This window comes from Antrostomus carolinensis, unplaced genomic scaffold (assembly GCF_000700745.2).
Source record: "Antrostomus carolinensis isolate BGI_N321 unplaced genomic scaffold, ASM70074v2 scaffold1082, whole genome shotgun sequence".
In the NCBI taxonomy this organism is placed as follows: Eukaryota; Metazoa; Chordata; class Aves; order Caprimulgiformes; family Caprimulgidae; genus Antrostomus; species Antrostomus carolinensis.
Genome location: NW_010297334.1, coordinates 25471 through 40401, shown reverse-complemented (window position 1 = coordinate 40401; position 14931 = coordinate 25471). Strand labels below are relative to the sequence as shown.

Below are 14931 nucleotides of genomic sequence, written 5' to 3'. Positions count from 1 at the left end.
TCTGAGGATGCCTGTAGGCAAAGTCATGGTCTCCTTAGGCTTTGTGAGTGAGCAAAGCAAGTAGCTCTTGGTTGCTTTGGGGCTTCCCACAACTGGAGCAAATCCTGCGAGTCCCAGGCTTCTGTCCTAACTGGACCAAACCTGTGTCTGAGAAGCCCTGTCCACCCCTCCTGGCAGTGTGGGGCTCAGTAAACCACCCAGCCAGTCCTGCTTCAAGCCTTGGGTGAAGCCCTGTGAGCCAGCCCACCCTCCTCCTGTGCAGTCGGCACTCCTGGGCTGTCAGATCCAGGCGAGTGCACTGCTCACTGCTCTGCCACGGCCCGGCCCTTGCTCCTCTCCGGAGGTGCGCTGTTGCACACGTTTTTCTCTCATACAGGACCTGAAAGATGCAATTACCCAGACTGAACACTATGGACAAGATAGCCCAGCCCTCTCGATGGTGAGCACCACCCTCAGGAGCCATCCACTTGGCTTCCAAGGCCATCTCCATCAGGACTTAGGCTTTCCTGATCTAACTCAGAGTGCTGCAGAAAGAGATGAGGATGACATTTCTTTCCTATGACTCTGGCATTTTAGTCTGAAATGTCAGATTTGTAAGTGCAAAGGATTTTCCAGACCCGCTGTAACTGTGGGTTTTGCTGCTGAGCAGACAACAAGCCCCTTGTTCCCCAGGAATGTCACGGCACCGTGCCGGGCACAGAAAGCCTCCTCAGGGCAAGGCCTGCCTTTCCTGTAGCCGGCCTCCCTGCTCGTGTGCAGGTGTGTTTGGGGAAGGGAATCGCATTCGTGGGGCCTGGATTTGCTAACAGGAGTGATTCGTTTTCCAGGACAAAAGGGTGGTGAGCGAGAAATGGGTGAACCCCTGTCCTACGAGCCCTGGGTTCGTCATTGGCAGTGAGGAAGAGGAGGAGGAGGAGGAAGCAGATCATATGTTCACGTTCAGGATGGGGAAGAGGATGCAGCTGGCTGTTACCATGGACAACAAAGCCAAGGTGAGCAGGGAAGAGGATTCCTCTTACACTGCAGCCTCTTGACTTACAAATGGGCTTCTATTCTGCTCCTCACTTGAGCCTTCTGCTCAGCATGTCCCCCGGTGTCCCGTCTCCAAAGGGAATAGTTCCTTTCCCACCCCATTCCTCTCATTTCTCAGTCCTTGAGCACAGCTTCAGTCTTCATCTCGAGGTGCCACTCACTTTCCTCCCCATGTCTGATTCACAGCAATCAGCCCCCAGGCTTTGCTAGTCCTCCCAGCAGCTCCAGCCAGCCGTGCGTAGCCCATTCCCTTTCTGTCACCTCATTGCCCTCCTGGGCCACCAGCGGGTTTGTTAAACCGTGTTGCTGTGCTGGGAAAGGGAATGGAAGCCAGTGGGAGCTCGGCCAGATTTAGCTGCATTACTCCCCAGCTATTCCCAGGGAGGCAGTGATGTTTGGTGGTAAAAACAGCATCATTCCTCCCTGTTGCTGTATTCTAGAAAGTCCTAAATGCAGAAGGAAAACCAGAGTGACACGAGTATCTGTTGCAGCTGCCAGTGTGATGGGCAGAAAATGTGACCCAGTATTTGCAGACTTAATTAAAAATTGTGCGAAAAGGCAAAAGTAATTGAAAATGCTGCTTCATTTTTGAAATCCCCAAACATCCCCTCCTGGGCACCACCCTGTCCCTCGTGGAGTCTGTGCATCTAGATATGATGATGCTGCTGGCAGCTGCGGCACGTCGGGGGCTTATTTGCCAAGAAGGGTTTGATCAAACTTTGGCAGTGACTATTGGCAGCACGTCCAAGGAAGTACGTGCCTGTATGAGCTTCACGCTCTTTTTTTTCTTCACTTGGAGTAAATCTCAGGGGACTGGTCCTGTCTCACTGGAGTTAGTGAGTTTGGCTACTGAGGTAAAGAGGAACAAGGATCAGAAGTGCCACCTTCTTGGGAAAAATGTAGTATCTGCATGTACAGATGCACCTGTGTGGGAACTCGGGGAAGCTCTCCAGTTTGTGAGTCTCTGGAGGCAAGATTATTGCTGCAGGTGAAATTTCTTGCTGTTGAATATGTTCCAAAAGAATGTAAGAAGCGATCTTATCTCTTTATTAAGACTAAGGAGACACCAGTGAGACAATGGGAGACTGAACACCCAGGTGAGCACAGCCCCTTTGTGCTGACCACGCCGCTGTGAAGGAGACAGAAAGCCTCAGCCAGCCCCGTGCCCCGCTGAGACGTTGGGGCGGACGAGGTCAGCTCCTGTCTCCGTCACGGCAGCACTGGGAAGAGGAAATGGTGGCAGCAAATGGTGCTCCCTTGGGTCCCCTTTGAGGCACAGCAACGTGCTTGGCCCACAAAATGAGAGTGGACTTTTTTGAAGGGAGGCCCAAGCCAAAGACATTCCCCAGGGTAACGAAGCAAAACTCCACCCTTCCTGCTACCCTGGTGCTTTGGGGTAGGAGTGCTGAAAACCTTGGCTGTAAACAAAAGGCAGAGCCATTCCTCCCTCTGAGGCAGCTTGCAAATATTTTTCTGATTTTGTGCCTCGAATGCCTTTTCATTTCTCTTTCTCTGTGACCCAGTTACCCTTCTTTCCATGAAGAAATAGGCCACAATCACTGGGCCATTATAAAGTCATTATTGTTACCTCGAAGGAGCCAAATCATTTAGGAAATAACACACCTTTCAGAATGATTTTTCAGGAGAAAGGGACTGAGGCCTCTCATTTCCTTTGTTCCAGATAGATTACCCATAGCCTGAACATCCCCTTCAAATGAAACCTCATTCCAGCACAACCAAACCAAGGGGAAAAATTCTGGTTTTTCTTAGAATAGAGGGTGCATAGAAATCTCCCCATCCTCGTAACTGACTGAACTTCACCAATGAAATACGTGAGAGTCTCCTCCAAGGTTTCTCTTGGGGGGGGCTTATATTTGAAGCAATTACTTTTGCAGAGTGAGTGGCTCTTGCAGACAGGCCGTGCCCCCTGGAGCCATTTCCATAATCTATAGCTCAGGATTCAGGTCCTAGATGGGGATTTGTATCAGCACAAAGCTCTGGCAGCTAAATCACATTGCTGCCTTCAACTCTGTGCCAGGGTTTTTCAGCATGGCCAATTAACAGACCTCTGAGAGTTTTCTGCTGGAGATGCAGACCTCTGTGGAACCTCCCCTTAGGTTCCCTGTTGTATGATATATATGAATTTGCTCGTGTTAATGCCTTTCACAGGCCTTAGCAGCCCTCCAGGGTCTCCTGAGGGTTGGTGTAAAGCACAACCCAGCAGCCTGACTTGATGACAGAGGAAAACTGATTTATTGGTGAATGTTCCAGTGGCATCAATCCAGAACCTGCCTTTAGTTAGTTTAAATACAGTTCTCAAAATGGATGAGTAGGAAGAGTATGAGACTGAAATGAGTGAGAGGGAAAAATTCTTAGGATTTTGGACAAAATTGTATGTGATATCATATGAAATACAAGTTTATTTGTTGCTACTGCCCTGTTAAGGCATTCTCTGGACTGCTGAAGATTAAGAGAGTCTTGCTTCAGCTTCCCAGTGAGCCAGGCTTCACCAGGTGTCCCTGGAGAGACTTGCTTGGTTGTACTGGGATGACTAAACGGGCCATCACCATCCTTCCTCACTTTGGGAGCTAGCCCAGCGTGGGACAAGTGATTTCTAGGAAATCACTGATAGTCTTAAAATAATAAACAAGCGAAAGAAGACACATGTCAGAATGTGCCCTCAGGTGTTGCATCTTAGCCAGAAGCAATATGGGGAGCAAGGGAGAGAGGGAGGGAGAGAGGGTTTGACCTGAAGAGCTGGTGGTCTCCCAGCCTATGTCTGTCTGTCTGTCACAACTCTGCTAAATGGGTATTTCCTGTGGCAGCCTCTGAGTCTTCCTTGCCATCTGCTCAATAACCTGTGGGGTTGAAGGGCTTTGCCAACGCCACAGCCTTGCCACTGTGACTGTTAACATCCTGGCCGAAGGAAGGTGCCACCTCCCTGTAAATCCAGTTGTGCATTTGAGGCTTCCATCCTGCTCATGGTATTTGGGTACAGGGTCCTCTGCAATGGTTTTCAGGTAGCAGCTTTGCTGTCACTTGCACTCGGGGCCCATGTCCCTCCCCAGGAAGGACTTTCTCTGATAGGAAGCGATGAAGCCATCTTCCAAACATGCCCACCCAGTGCTGGGCCTCCCTGGCAGGAGTTATTTGTCTAAAGGACAGGCCATCACCACCTAAACACTGAAGAGCTCGAGGAAACAGCTGTTGGCTTAAGCTGGAATTAATGTCTGATGTACAAGTTACGGATTAATAGCTTGCTATTATCTTGCTGAGCCATCACTGGCTTTACTTTCTTAATAAAAAAAATATTAACTAGAATGCTGAACACCTCGTATTAGGGCAGAGCAAGTCCAGCTCCCAGTTCATGAGCTAACCTCAGCAGAACCACCTGGGACTACTGTACATGCCTGCTCAGGGCTTAAAGGAGGGGGAAAAAAAGGAGCAGTTCACAAAACTGCTAAGCACTTTTCTTCCATGTCTCCAGGCAAAAGAAAGAGTTTAGTTTCCCTTATGAAGGGGAACTGTGAAGCACACACAATGATGCTCCTCACTATCCTTTCTAGCTGTGGGAGGAAGTGTGAATAGGAAGGCTCAGGTTTTCAGAGCAGCTGGCAAGATTTTGGTTTTCACGACCTCTGCAGCGCAATGGGAAGTGTCTGTTCGTATATCTGGCAGACACATGATTCAGTTAGCATAGCTTTGCAAACTGCTGCATGAGAGGTGTCCATTCACATGGTCTGTAATGGAAGGGTTAAATAAAAGTGCATTTTCCTGTGTTTATCACAAGATAAGAGCACCATCGTGGCCTGTTAGTGCCAATGCACAGTAACTTCCCAAAATGACCATGTTAATACTGTATTTCTGAGCTACTAGATCATCTCCACATAACTGCCAACATGAATGAGACCCGAGGATACTCCTGTGGCCACAGACGCTGCCCTATGAAACCAGAGGGGATGGCAGGAGAGATTTGCAGCTTCAAATTATCCAGCCCAGTTCTGTGGTCTGAAATACAAGCCCAAGACAGTCTATTCACAAGGTTAATTTTCATTCCACCCACATCCATTAATACTGATTTGCACTGACATAAAGAAAAAACCACATTGGTTTCTTTGACTGCAAGCAGGAATCCTATCATAACCATTCTCATTCCAGCCTCCAGTCAAATTTAGGAATAAAATATATTAATAATAGAACATAAAGAGGATTTGAAATATTCTTTTTGCTTTAAAACATCCTGTGTTTGTATTGGCAACGGAAACATGTTACCTTTGGACATGATGGGATTCAGTCCTTCGGAAACAGGTGCCACTTAAAAGCCAAGACCTAAGTGCTTGTGAGCTTCATGACTGACTGATCCTCAATTCTGGTCTCTTTTACTCAGTTCTAGTTGTGTAAAAGCCAGAGCTGCAGAAACCAGGCAAAGTTACCATATTCATACTCGCATATTAACTCCATTCCTAGCAGACATCTGCACACACACACATATACGGGTGTGTGCACATAAACACATATACGGGTGTAAAATCTAAAGTTTTACTTCACAGTTGAAGCTACAGGTGCACTTTGGGAGCCTGGTGGGCTACAACTTGACCATAAGTAAACAGTGAAGACTTGGCTACAGACTTAGCTGAGGTGAGATGGGACCTCTGGAGGTCACCTGGTCTGATCCCCTGCTAAAAAGTTAGTTATCTTCAGGTTGCTCAGGGCTGAGTCCAATCAAGTTCTGAAAATCTCCAGTGCTAGAGATTTCACAGCTTCTTTGGGCACTTTTTTCAAGTGTTTGACTACCACCATTGTGAATTTTTTCCCCCTAATTCCAGTTGTACTTTGCCTTGCGGCAGCTTCTGTCCGTTGCCTTTTTGCTGTGTACCTCCAAGAGGAGTCGGGCTCTGCTCTCTTCATAACCTCTTTTCAGATGGAGGAATAGTGCAATTAGGTCCCCTCTTTGCCTTCTCTCTCCAGACTTAATAAATGCAATCTCACTGTCTGCATCCAGTGCTGCAGCCCTGTGACCATCTTGGTGACCCTCCACTAGACTCTTTCCAGTTTGTCTTTACCTCTCTCATCTTGCAGTGAAGGGAAACTGGACACAATACTTCAAATATGGCCCAAACAGAGGGAAATAATCACTTCCCTCAACCTGATGGCTATGAAATGAGCAACTTGCTGTCTTCACTGGTTACTTATGGTCAAGTTGTAGCCCACCAGGCTCCCAAAGTGCATCTGTAAAGCTAGGCCCATGCCTGTTGTGGTGCATGGGATTCTTTGGGGTTCTTTTGTCCCAAGTGCAGGACTTGTCATTTGTTTTTGTTGAGATCTCTCTGAATGACAGTACCGTCCTCCAGCATATCAGCTTGGTGTCATCCATGAGCCTGGTGAAGGTGTAGTCTGTCATATTATCCAGATCATGGAAGAAGATGCTAAGCAGTAGAAAGCAGCCTCACAGTGACATCAGCCTACAGCCTCAGCACCAGCCTACCTAGTCCCACCTTCTGACTTTATTTAAATGGTCTGTAACTGAATCTTGCAGGATGCTGAGGGAGTGAAGCACTTCTCTGACTCTGGGGGCAGAGAGCAAACCTTGCCAGTAAAAGACCAAGGCAAAGAAGGCATGGAGTAACCAGTCCTCTCCGTGCCCTGTGTCACTAAGTTGCCCACCCCATTCAGCAGCAAGCCAACATCTTTCTTCAACTTTCTTCGCTGCTAATATATCTACAGAAACCCTCCTTGCTGACCTTCTCATCTCTCATTTGTTTCAACTCCAGGTGAGCTTTGGCTTTCTGAAGTCCATCCCTGCATGCCCAGGTCCTGCTCCCATAATCTTTCTGGAGAGCCTGTCCCTTTCCTCCTCCCACACACTCCCTTTTTGCATTTAAGTAAAACCAGGAGCAACCTGCTCAGCCAAGCTGGGCTCTTTCCACACCTGCTCATTTTATTGTACAACAGGAAGTCCTTGCTCATGTTCTTGTGCCTTGTCCATGAGAATCAATCAAGTCTCCTGGGCTCCTTTCCCCTTCAAGACAGCTTCCTGCAGGATCCTGCCTGCCAGTTCCCTGAACAACTCAACATCTGCTCTCCTGAAGCCCATGGTCTCTAGTCTTCCTTACTGTTCCCAGACTCCCAAAATCCACTCTTTTCTGGTCACTGCTGTCAAAGCTGCTGTTGGCCTTCACATCTCCAACCAGTTCTGACTTCACACATCCTGGCTGCAGGTAAAACTGCACCTAAAGGTCTGACTGTGGTAGATGCCAAGACAGTTGTATTCTGTATTTAAATGGTCGCCTGTTCTCTTGACTATCAGATTCTACTCTCTCAGGAAAAAGATCTTGGCATCTCTAGGGATGGCTCACAGCTCTTGGTCCTCGGCAGCAGTCAAGGTAGGAGGCTGCACTGACACGTAGAGAACAACACGGAAAGTACTAGAATGGCATTGAACAGGCTGGCAGCAGATCCCTGCTTTAAATGCAACATGTGGCTCCACTTAGTTCAAGAAAAGCAGAAATAGTGAGGATCCTACTCAGGGCAGCAAAACTTGTTTGGAGCTACAGCTGAACCCTAAAACCGGAGCTTTACGTACTCAAGGGAAAGTATGAGAAGGTTCCCACCGTGTCCACACAGCTCTGGCAGCAAAACTAACAGCAGCACAGGGACCCACTCCTCCCATGTGCATCAGAGTAACTCAAGAACTGTCTACTGAGAAAGCAAAATTACACAGATGTGAAAGAATAAACAAGAGGCTGAAGGTCTGGTGCTGGAAATGCTCCAGTACCTCCTAAAACATTTATCATGTGTTAGGAAGCTCAGTGACTGGAGAAGCAATAAAAAAGGTCCTGCTGATGGAGGCTGTCTGCAGCCAGGCTCCCTCCACGCTCACATCTGCACTTCTGGCAGAGCCAGGTGAAGATGAGGCTGACGCGAGACATCTTGATATCGTATGTCACAGCAAATCCACCGATGAACTTCCACACAAATCAGAGGTCAGCCTGTGCTGTTTGTTTTTGAAACCAGGTTTGTAGCTACAAAGAGTTCCCAAGTTTCACTGAAGTTTACTTGGAGATTTTGAGCTCCTTTGAAATCCAGATGCCAGTGTGTGTGGTGGTCCAAGGAGAAAAACAGAGGAAAATACACTGTCCTTTAGAGAGGGAAGCTCCTGAGGGTTGTTCATCCCTGGTAAAGTTGAGCAGAGGAATCATACAGATGAAGAGAAAAAAAAAGATCAGAGATAAAGATGGAGATGACCTATTAAGTCTCTCATTTCCTTGTAAGGCAAAAATAAAGAGGCACATGATGGAACTGAAAGACGATACTTTTAAATGAGAAAAAGTATGTATTTTTGTACAAAAGATGTTCTCATTTTGTGGAAGTGATGGCTGAGGGCACTGGCAGCAGCTCAGCCAGCAACAAAGATAATTAACAAAATAAGAACCAGATGTAAATCCCTGCAGTAAAGTCATGAACTGATACAGACAGCTGGAAATAATATCTGAAAGGGGTAAACTGCCCTTGTTCAAGGAGTTTATAGATCAGTTTTCTAAACTATTCCACTGCTGAATAAATCATTCCAGAAATATGAATGCACAATGACTATGAAGATGATAAATTATTGAGTGTTAATACACTTCAGGGTAGGAACTGCTTTGTGGGCAAGGCTGGAAAGAAGACCACTGCTTCTCTTCTCTTTCACCCGCTCGGCTTCCGCTCCAGTGTAGCCTCACACTTTATTGGGCCGTGTTGTTTGGTGGGAGGACAACTTCAAATTTGTTTCAAAGACACAAATGCAAGATGGCTCGCCTGTCTAAAATAAAAACATCCACCAGTGTTCATGCTGCAAAGCATCTGAACTCAAAGGGTAAATCCCACCCTGCCTAAGCTGTGCTCAGTTAAACACGCCTATGTCATAGTACATATCCCTTAAAGTAGGGTGGGTGGCAGCTTTATAAACCAAGATGACTGACTCTCTGGCTCATGTTTCTGCTCTGCCAGGCCAAAATCCTCTCTAGTTTGGGGATGGCCATCCTCCGAGGAAGGGCACTGCACAGGGCTAACAGAGGTGTCATTAACTCATCCCGTCCTTTCCAGGGCAAGCGGATCGTCAGTGAGAAACGCGCCGAGTGCTTCCCCGGGCCAGGCAGAGCGCCAGACCTGAGCGAAGAGGAGACGGACCATTTGGTGGCTTTCCGCCGAGGGAGGAGGATGCAGATTGCCATCACCATGGATAACAAGGAAAAAGTAAGTGCATTGCCAATGACTGGACTGGACTGCAATGTACCAGTGGCATCCACTTGTTCTGCTGGCGTGAGAAGGGCCTTGGAAACAGGAGCTAGCCCAGCAACAGGACACTGGGAGAGACTGTATATTAATAGTGTGGAGCTTATCACCCCAAACCTCTCTGGCTTCCGTCACTGTGAAAGAGGAGAGGCTACAATCCTTTCCCTTCTCTGTGATCCTAGCTAGAGCCATGGGGATTTCCATAAGAAAAATCAGATGCTGTTTTGGGAGGATTGATGAAAGCACTGCCAGATATGGGGCATGAATCTCACCTCCTGTCTCTTACCATCTTCTTTTTGGGGTCGTAGAGCAGATTGAGTCGAGAGCGTTGTCCTTTTGACTCACTGCACAACTTAACAGAGCTTCATGTCTGCTTCAAAACCCAGGTCCTGCTGTGCCTGGCCATAACCTACTGGGTGAGCTGGCTGAACTCTGTTAATCTTTTAAACATATTTCAAATACTTCTTCGCAAATACCTTCCTCTTTACACACACGGAGGCATGTGATATTTTCCTCTTTGAGAGTTTGCACAGATAAGTAAGAATGCCTGCAGCAAACAGGGTCAGCAAAGACTAGGAAGGAAAACAACACTTAGTGGAGCTGCCAAACACACCCAGGAAGGCTGGGAGACCCGCAGCACCCTCTCTGGGACAGCAGCCAACCATCTGCTAACTGCCCACGTTAAATCTCCAGCTTCTCCTCCTCCCCAGAGTTTACCTCAGGCTCTGAAAGCCCGTGTGCTCCTTTCTCATGGCTACCAAGCAGTTTTTTCAATGCCATAAGCCTCAGACAGGCTGCCTGACTGAGCCACTAGTAACCACCCATTCGCCAGCCGTTCACGTGGCAGATGGAGCCCGTTTCAGTCTTAAGGATTAGTGTTTTCAACAAGTACTTCTTTTCTCTGATAGTGATAGTGCTTGAAAAATTGAAACCAAGCAAGTCTGTCTCACATGCCGTGCCTCGGAGCGATGTGTTTCTCCGAGGAGCACTGGAACACTGCAGTGCAGAGAGCAAGTCAGCGTGAGCAATCACAAAATGCATTAAATGCTCTATTAAAGACTTGGAGCCTGCAGAACTCAGCGTCATGGGGATGTTGAATATAACAATTCATTTTGGAAATGGGGGTCAAATCCCACCAGCACTGTTGGGATCACAAACCCTGGCAGCCCTGGGCTTCAGTTCAGGAACTCCATCTCTGTTTCTGCGTCGCAGGAAGCGGTGCACAGATCACCCACCCCCTGGTCACCTTCCCAAAGCACAAATGATTTTATCGACCCGTTTCACATCTCCCTTCAGCCATCTCCTCTGCAGGCTTAAGAGACTGCTCCCATTTAGACATGTCTGCTGAGGAAGTAGTTCTGTATTTTTGATCAGACTCATCGCCCTTGTCTGTGCCTTTGTTATTTTTACTATGTTCTTTCAATACAAGAAGACCAGAACTGCACATGGTATTCAAGCTGTGCACTCTTATGGATGTACTCAGTGACATGAGAGTGTTTCTGGCTTCCTCTCTATTCTGCTCCTAACAACTTTGCATTTTCTTGGCTTTTCCAAAAAATAATTGAGCTAACATTTCCAGAGAACTAGTCACAATAACACCAAAAACGTCATTCCTGAGTGTTAATCACAGTTCAGGCTTCATTACTGTGTGTGCCTATATAAGAAGGGACATTTTTCTCCCTGTGAGTTATTTTGTATTATTGATATTGAATTTCAGCTGTAATTTTATGATGCAGGCATTCAATGTTGAGAGATCTTCTGCAGCTCTTTCCTGGCAAATTACATTCTTGGCCCTGGATGATTTAGTATCATCAGCAAACTGTCATCTCTCTATTCAGCTGCTTTTCCAGACCATTTATGAGCATGTTGAGCAGCGCATGTTCCAGTGGCACACCCCTGCTAATCTTCTACCATGGAAACTGGCATTTTCTTGCCACTTTGTGTTTTCTATCCTTTAATTAGTTGTTAATCCAAAAGAGAAACTTCATTTTCATCCCCAAATTGATCAGTTACTGGGAGAGCCTGATGGGGTATCAGTGTTGTCATCTGAGTAGCTGTGTGTTAGGACCTGAGCTGAGACCCCCAATTCAAGGATTAGCTTTCAGCTTCCCTTATTACCCCAGCACAGTCCATCCTTTGGGGTTTTTCACCTCATGCCCCAGCTGGTTCCCTGCTCATTCTGGGTTATCTGTGTCCTCCCTCCCACAGAGGCCTGTGGTGCCTCGGAGAGAGGATGACATCCGTCACTCCCCCTTTGGTAACATCCCATAGCCCAGCCACTGTCGAGTCTGCCTCCTCCTCTCTGCATCTGCCAAATTGATCCTATTAAAACATTTCATGGCCATCCTCGCTATCCCGCATTTTTCTGTATTTTTATTCATGATGAAAGTCAATAAAAAGAAAAAAAGAAAAGACTCTCATTCTTGCTGCCCTTGGTGCTTCCAGCTAACGCCACATTGTCCCTCCCAGACCGCAGCGCAGCGGGGCACAGCTGTGGCAAAGCCTGCCAAAGAGGAAATGCAAGAAAAAGAAATCTGTTCTCATTATTTTCTTTTCCAAAGCAGCCCCAGTGCCTTATATTACCCTGACATCTCGAATCCTGTTTTTTCCTACTCAGGGAAGGACTCTCTTACTCTCTTAGCATGAGTCCTGGGGGAACCAAATTACCCTGACTCCTTGCAGAACAAATTAGCCCAAGCACATCTCTCTACTGATGCAACTTCATGGCCTCCAGTGCTGCTGCTGGCTCGGAGGTGCCACATCTGGGACCTTTCTCCCCACCTCTGCCTGGCTGTCCCAAATCTGCAAGCAGGGCTGGGGATAATGCCTAATATTTAGCATCAGTTTTCCTAAAAAGCCACTCCATGCTCTGGCAGTGTTCCAGGATCATTAATACATTAGAGCTGCGAGCCAGCAGCCCAGGACCAGTGGAGCACAATGGTTAATTAGCAGGTTACAAATCATCTTTTAAATGGACAGTTGATAGGGCTTCAGGGCTTTTAAACTGTCCTTTTATTAACAAGTTTCCCAGGATATTGTATCAGAAATTAATTTGTAATCAAGAGACACAAAAGCTGCTTTTGGAGACTCACACAGATGAGTCTGACTCCTGTGCTCACACGGGAGAGGAACCAAACCTGTGGCAGGAGAAATGCTTTTACATTGCAGATGGGAGAGAAAGATGGGCAGAAAGAGTGGCTGAACAGTCTTTAGGTCCCTTCAGGCAGCACAATCAGTAGGCAGATTTTTCAAAAGAGTTAGAAAAAAATATCCTCTTACGTACTAGTTTCAAAAATCCTGTGCAGTGGGGGACACGAGCACTGGAAAACCCGCTCGAAGCTCTTACAAAAACCTCCTCCTGCAGAAGAAATGCCAGTTCTGGTGCCTGGAGAACTGGGTACCAAAAGGTTCATTTAACACATCTCTTGGTACTCATTTGTAAAATAAGAAGACAGTGAAGTAGCCCAGAAACGTTGGAGCCTGTCAAAGCTTTTGGTGTGGAGAACTGTTAGTACAAAACAACAGGGCTGGATAACGGCATCAGTGTTGTCACCATGGCACATGGACATTGGCTGAGTGTACAGATGTCAGGAGGTCAGACAAACCCAGCGGCAGACAGCGCTGAGGATCCAGGGCTGGATCCTGGTTAGGAGCAGGCCCTGCCCCAGCTGGAGCACTCTGGGGCTGAGGACTGGAGAAATCCTCCCGGAAATCTCAGGATAAACAAACACAATCTCTGGCTGCTTTCAGTTTGTGTTCCCTCCTCACATCTCTTCCCCTGCTGCGCGGGAACAGTTAAATGATGAGATGATAATGTCATTGTCATATTTCATAATTTTGGGGGCGGAGAGGAGGAAGGAGGAGAAAAACATGTTTTGCTTCCCCTGGCCTGGGTGTGTCATAAGAGGCTGACAGCAGCTCTGGGGCAGCAGGGAGCGGACGTGAGAATCTGCTCCTGTGCAGGAGCAAAGCTAACCGTGTTCTCTCAGCTGCACACATCAGAGCTGCCTTCCTGGTACAGAAGAACTAGATCTTTTTTGGTCTTCTCTGTTTTCCACAGTGCCCTTTGAGAAGCAAAAATAGAAGCAGACTAAGGAAAAAGGCAGCCTGGCTTTGAGTGAGGGGTGTAAGAGGATGGAGAGTTGCACAGTGTCCCTGTGACAGAGCGATTTGTGGTGTGCACTGAAGAGCTGGTGCCCAAAACAGGACAGTCTCTGGGACACAGGTCTCTGGTGCTGGCCAGCCACGCAGGAGCTGTGCCTTCTCCTCTATCTGGCGAGCTGCAGCAGGTCCCTCAGCCACACCACCCCAGCACATTTCCTGGGCACAGGCTCGCTCTTTGCGGCTCCTTGGCAGAGACAGGGCTGAAGCCAAGCTGTGCGGGGCTGCAGACAGACAGACAGACAGAGCTCTGCACGCTGCTCCCGCTGCAGCTTACACACTCCCTGGCTCCCTGCTCCAGCTGTGCGGATGCTCTGGCTTTCCGGTTCCTGTCTTTGGGGACACAATCAGGCATTGTAAAGGGTCCAAACTGAACACATTCTTTGCATGAGCTTGCATGAGAAATATGCAGCCTCAGTTGAAACAATAAGCACACCCATGCAGCTCCCTGCCTCAGTTTCCCCATCAGTTATGAGCTGTCTTTGGCATTTCCGAGGCAATCAGTGCTCCTTCTCTCCTGTCTCTCCTCCCACACAAAGTTTCCCCCAGGGATGGAGGGGCTCCAGTTCTGCAGCAGCTGGCTCCTTTGTACTCTTTCTAAAAAAAATAAGTTTCTTTTACAGCTGTTTTAAAGGCGAAACATCCATCTGCACCTCGCTCCCCAGCCAGCCTCCTCAAATGAGCAAAGTTTCCAGGTTTCTGCTGGTTTAATCTCTCGATAAATACAAGGTCCCAGTTTGGGGCTGCAGAGACTTGTCAGATCCCTTTCAATTAGTTTCCTCAAATGGGGCTGGATGAGCAGTTGATTTTGAGCCTGGTGGGAGCATTTTTGGTTACAGAAATTTTCACAGCAACCTTTTGAAATAAATCCCCAGTATCAGCTTTCACCATACCCTGGCTCGTTTTGCAGCAGGTCAGGGTATGGTGAGGGGTGGCTTCTCTGAGCACAGACCCCTCTGCTTTTTTTCCCAAATCTTTGCTAAAATTCCTAGGACAATATAGCTAACGTCTTCCTCGTTATTTCCAAGGATCTGTTGACACAAACGTCCACCTGTACTGGAGCTACACCAGCTTCACACCAGCCAGGCCAGTGAAGCTGTCATGCACTGAGTGCAGTGTCCATGAGCACTTCCCACCTGCCTCACATTTAGCACATGGGGACAATTCCCAAAAAGCCTGTCCCCAGCTCGCTCCTGCACCGTCCCGCCGTGCACGGGGAGCTGCAGCGGGGATGACTTGCCAGCAGGTATTAAGTCTGGTATCCAGCCCCATGATGCTGGGCTAAACCTGGGGCTGGTGAATAACTGGAATAACAGTCCTGTTTCCAGGCTGGGTTGGGCCTCGCAGCGCTGACCCTTTCTCGAACGGCTGACCTGGCAGTTTGTGCCTGTGACTTTCCCCTTTGTGTTTCAGTTTTGCTTGGCAATGCAGATCGACAGCACAATAATCTCAGCCCCACACACT

At 47.8% G+C, this 14931-nt stretch overlaps 1 protein-coding gene across 1 annotated transcript in view; it reads left to right on the top strand.

Moving 5' to 3' along the window:
* LOC114818284 (coiled-coil domain-containing protein 9B) overlaps window positions 1-14931 on the top strand; it is a gene marked incomplete at its 5' end in the record, with an annotated part of 25062 nt that overhangs the window by 956 nt on the left and 9175 nt on the right. The window contains 3 exons of the mRNA XM_029083511.1: window positions 377-439; window positions 828-992; window positions 9118-9267. Of these exons, the coding sequence (XP_028939344.1) occupies window positions 377-439; window positions 828-992; window positions 9118-9267 (378 nt within the window). The remainder of the gene's footprint in view (window positions 1-376; window positions 440-827; window positions 993-9117; window positions 9268-14931) is intronic.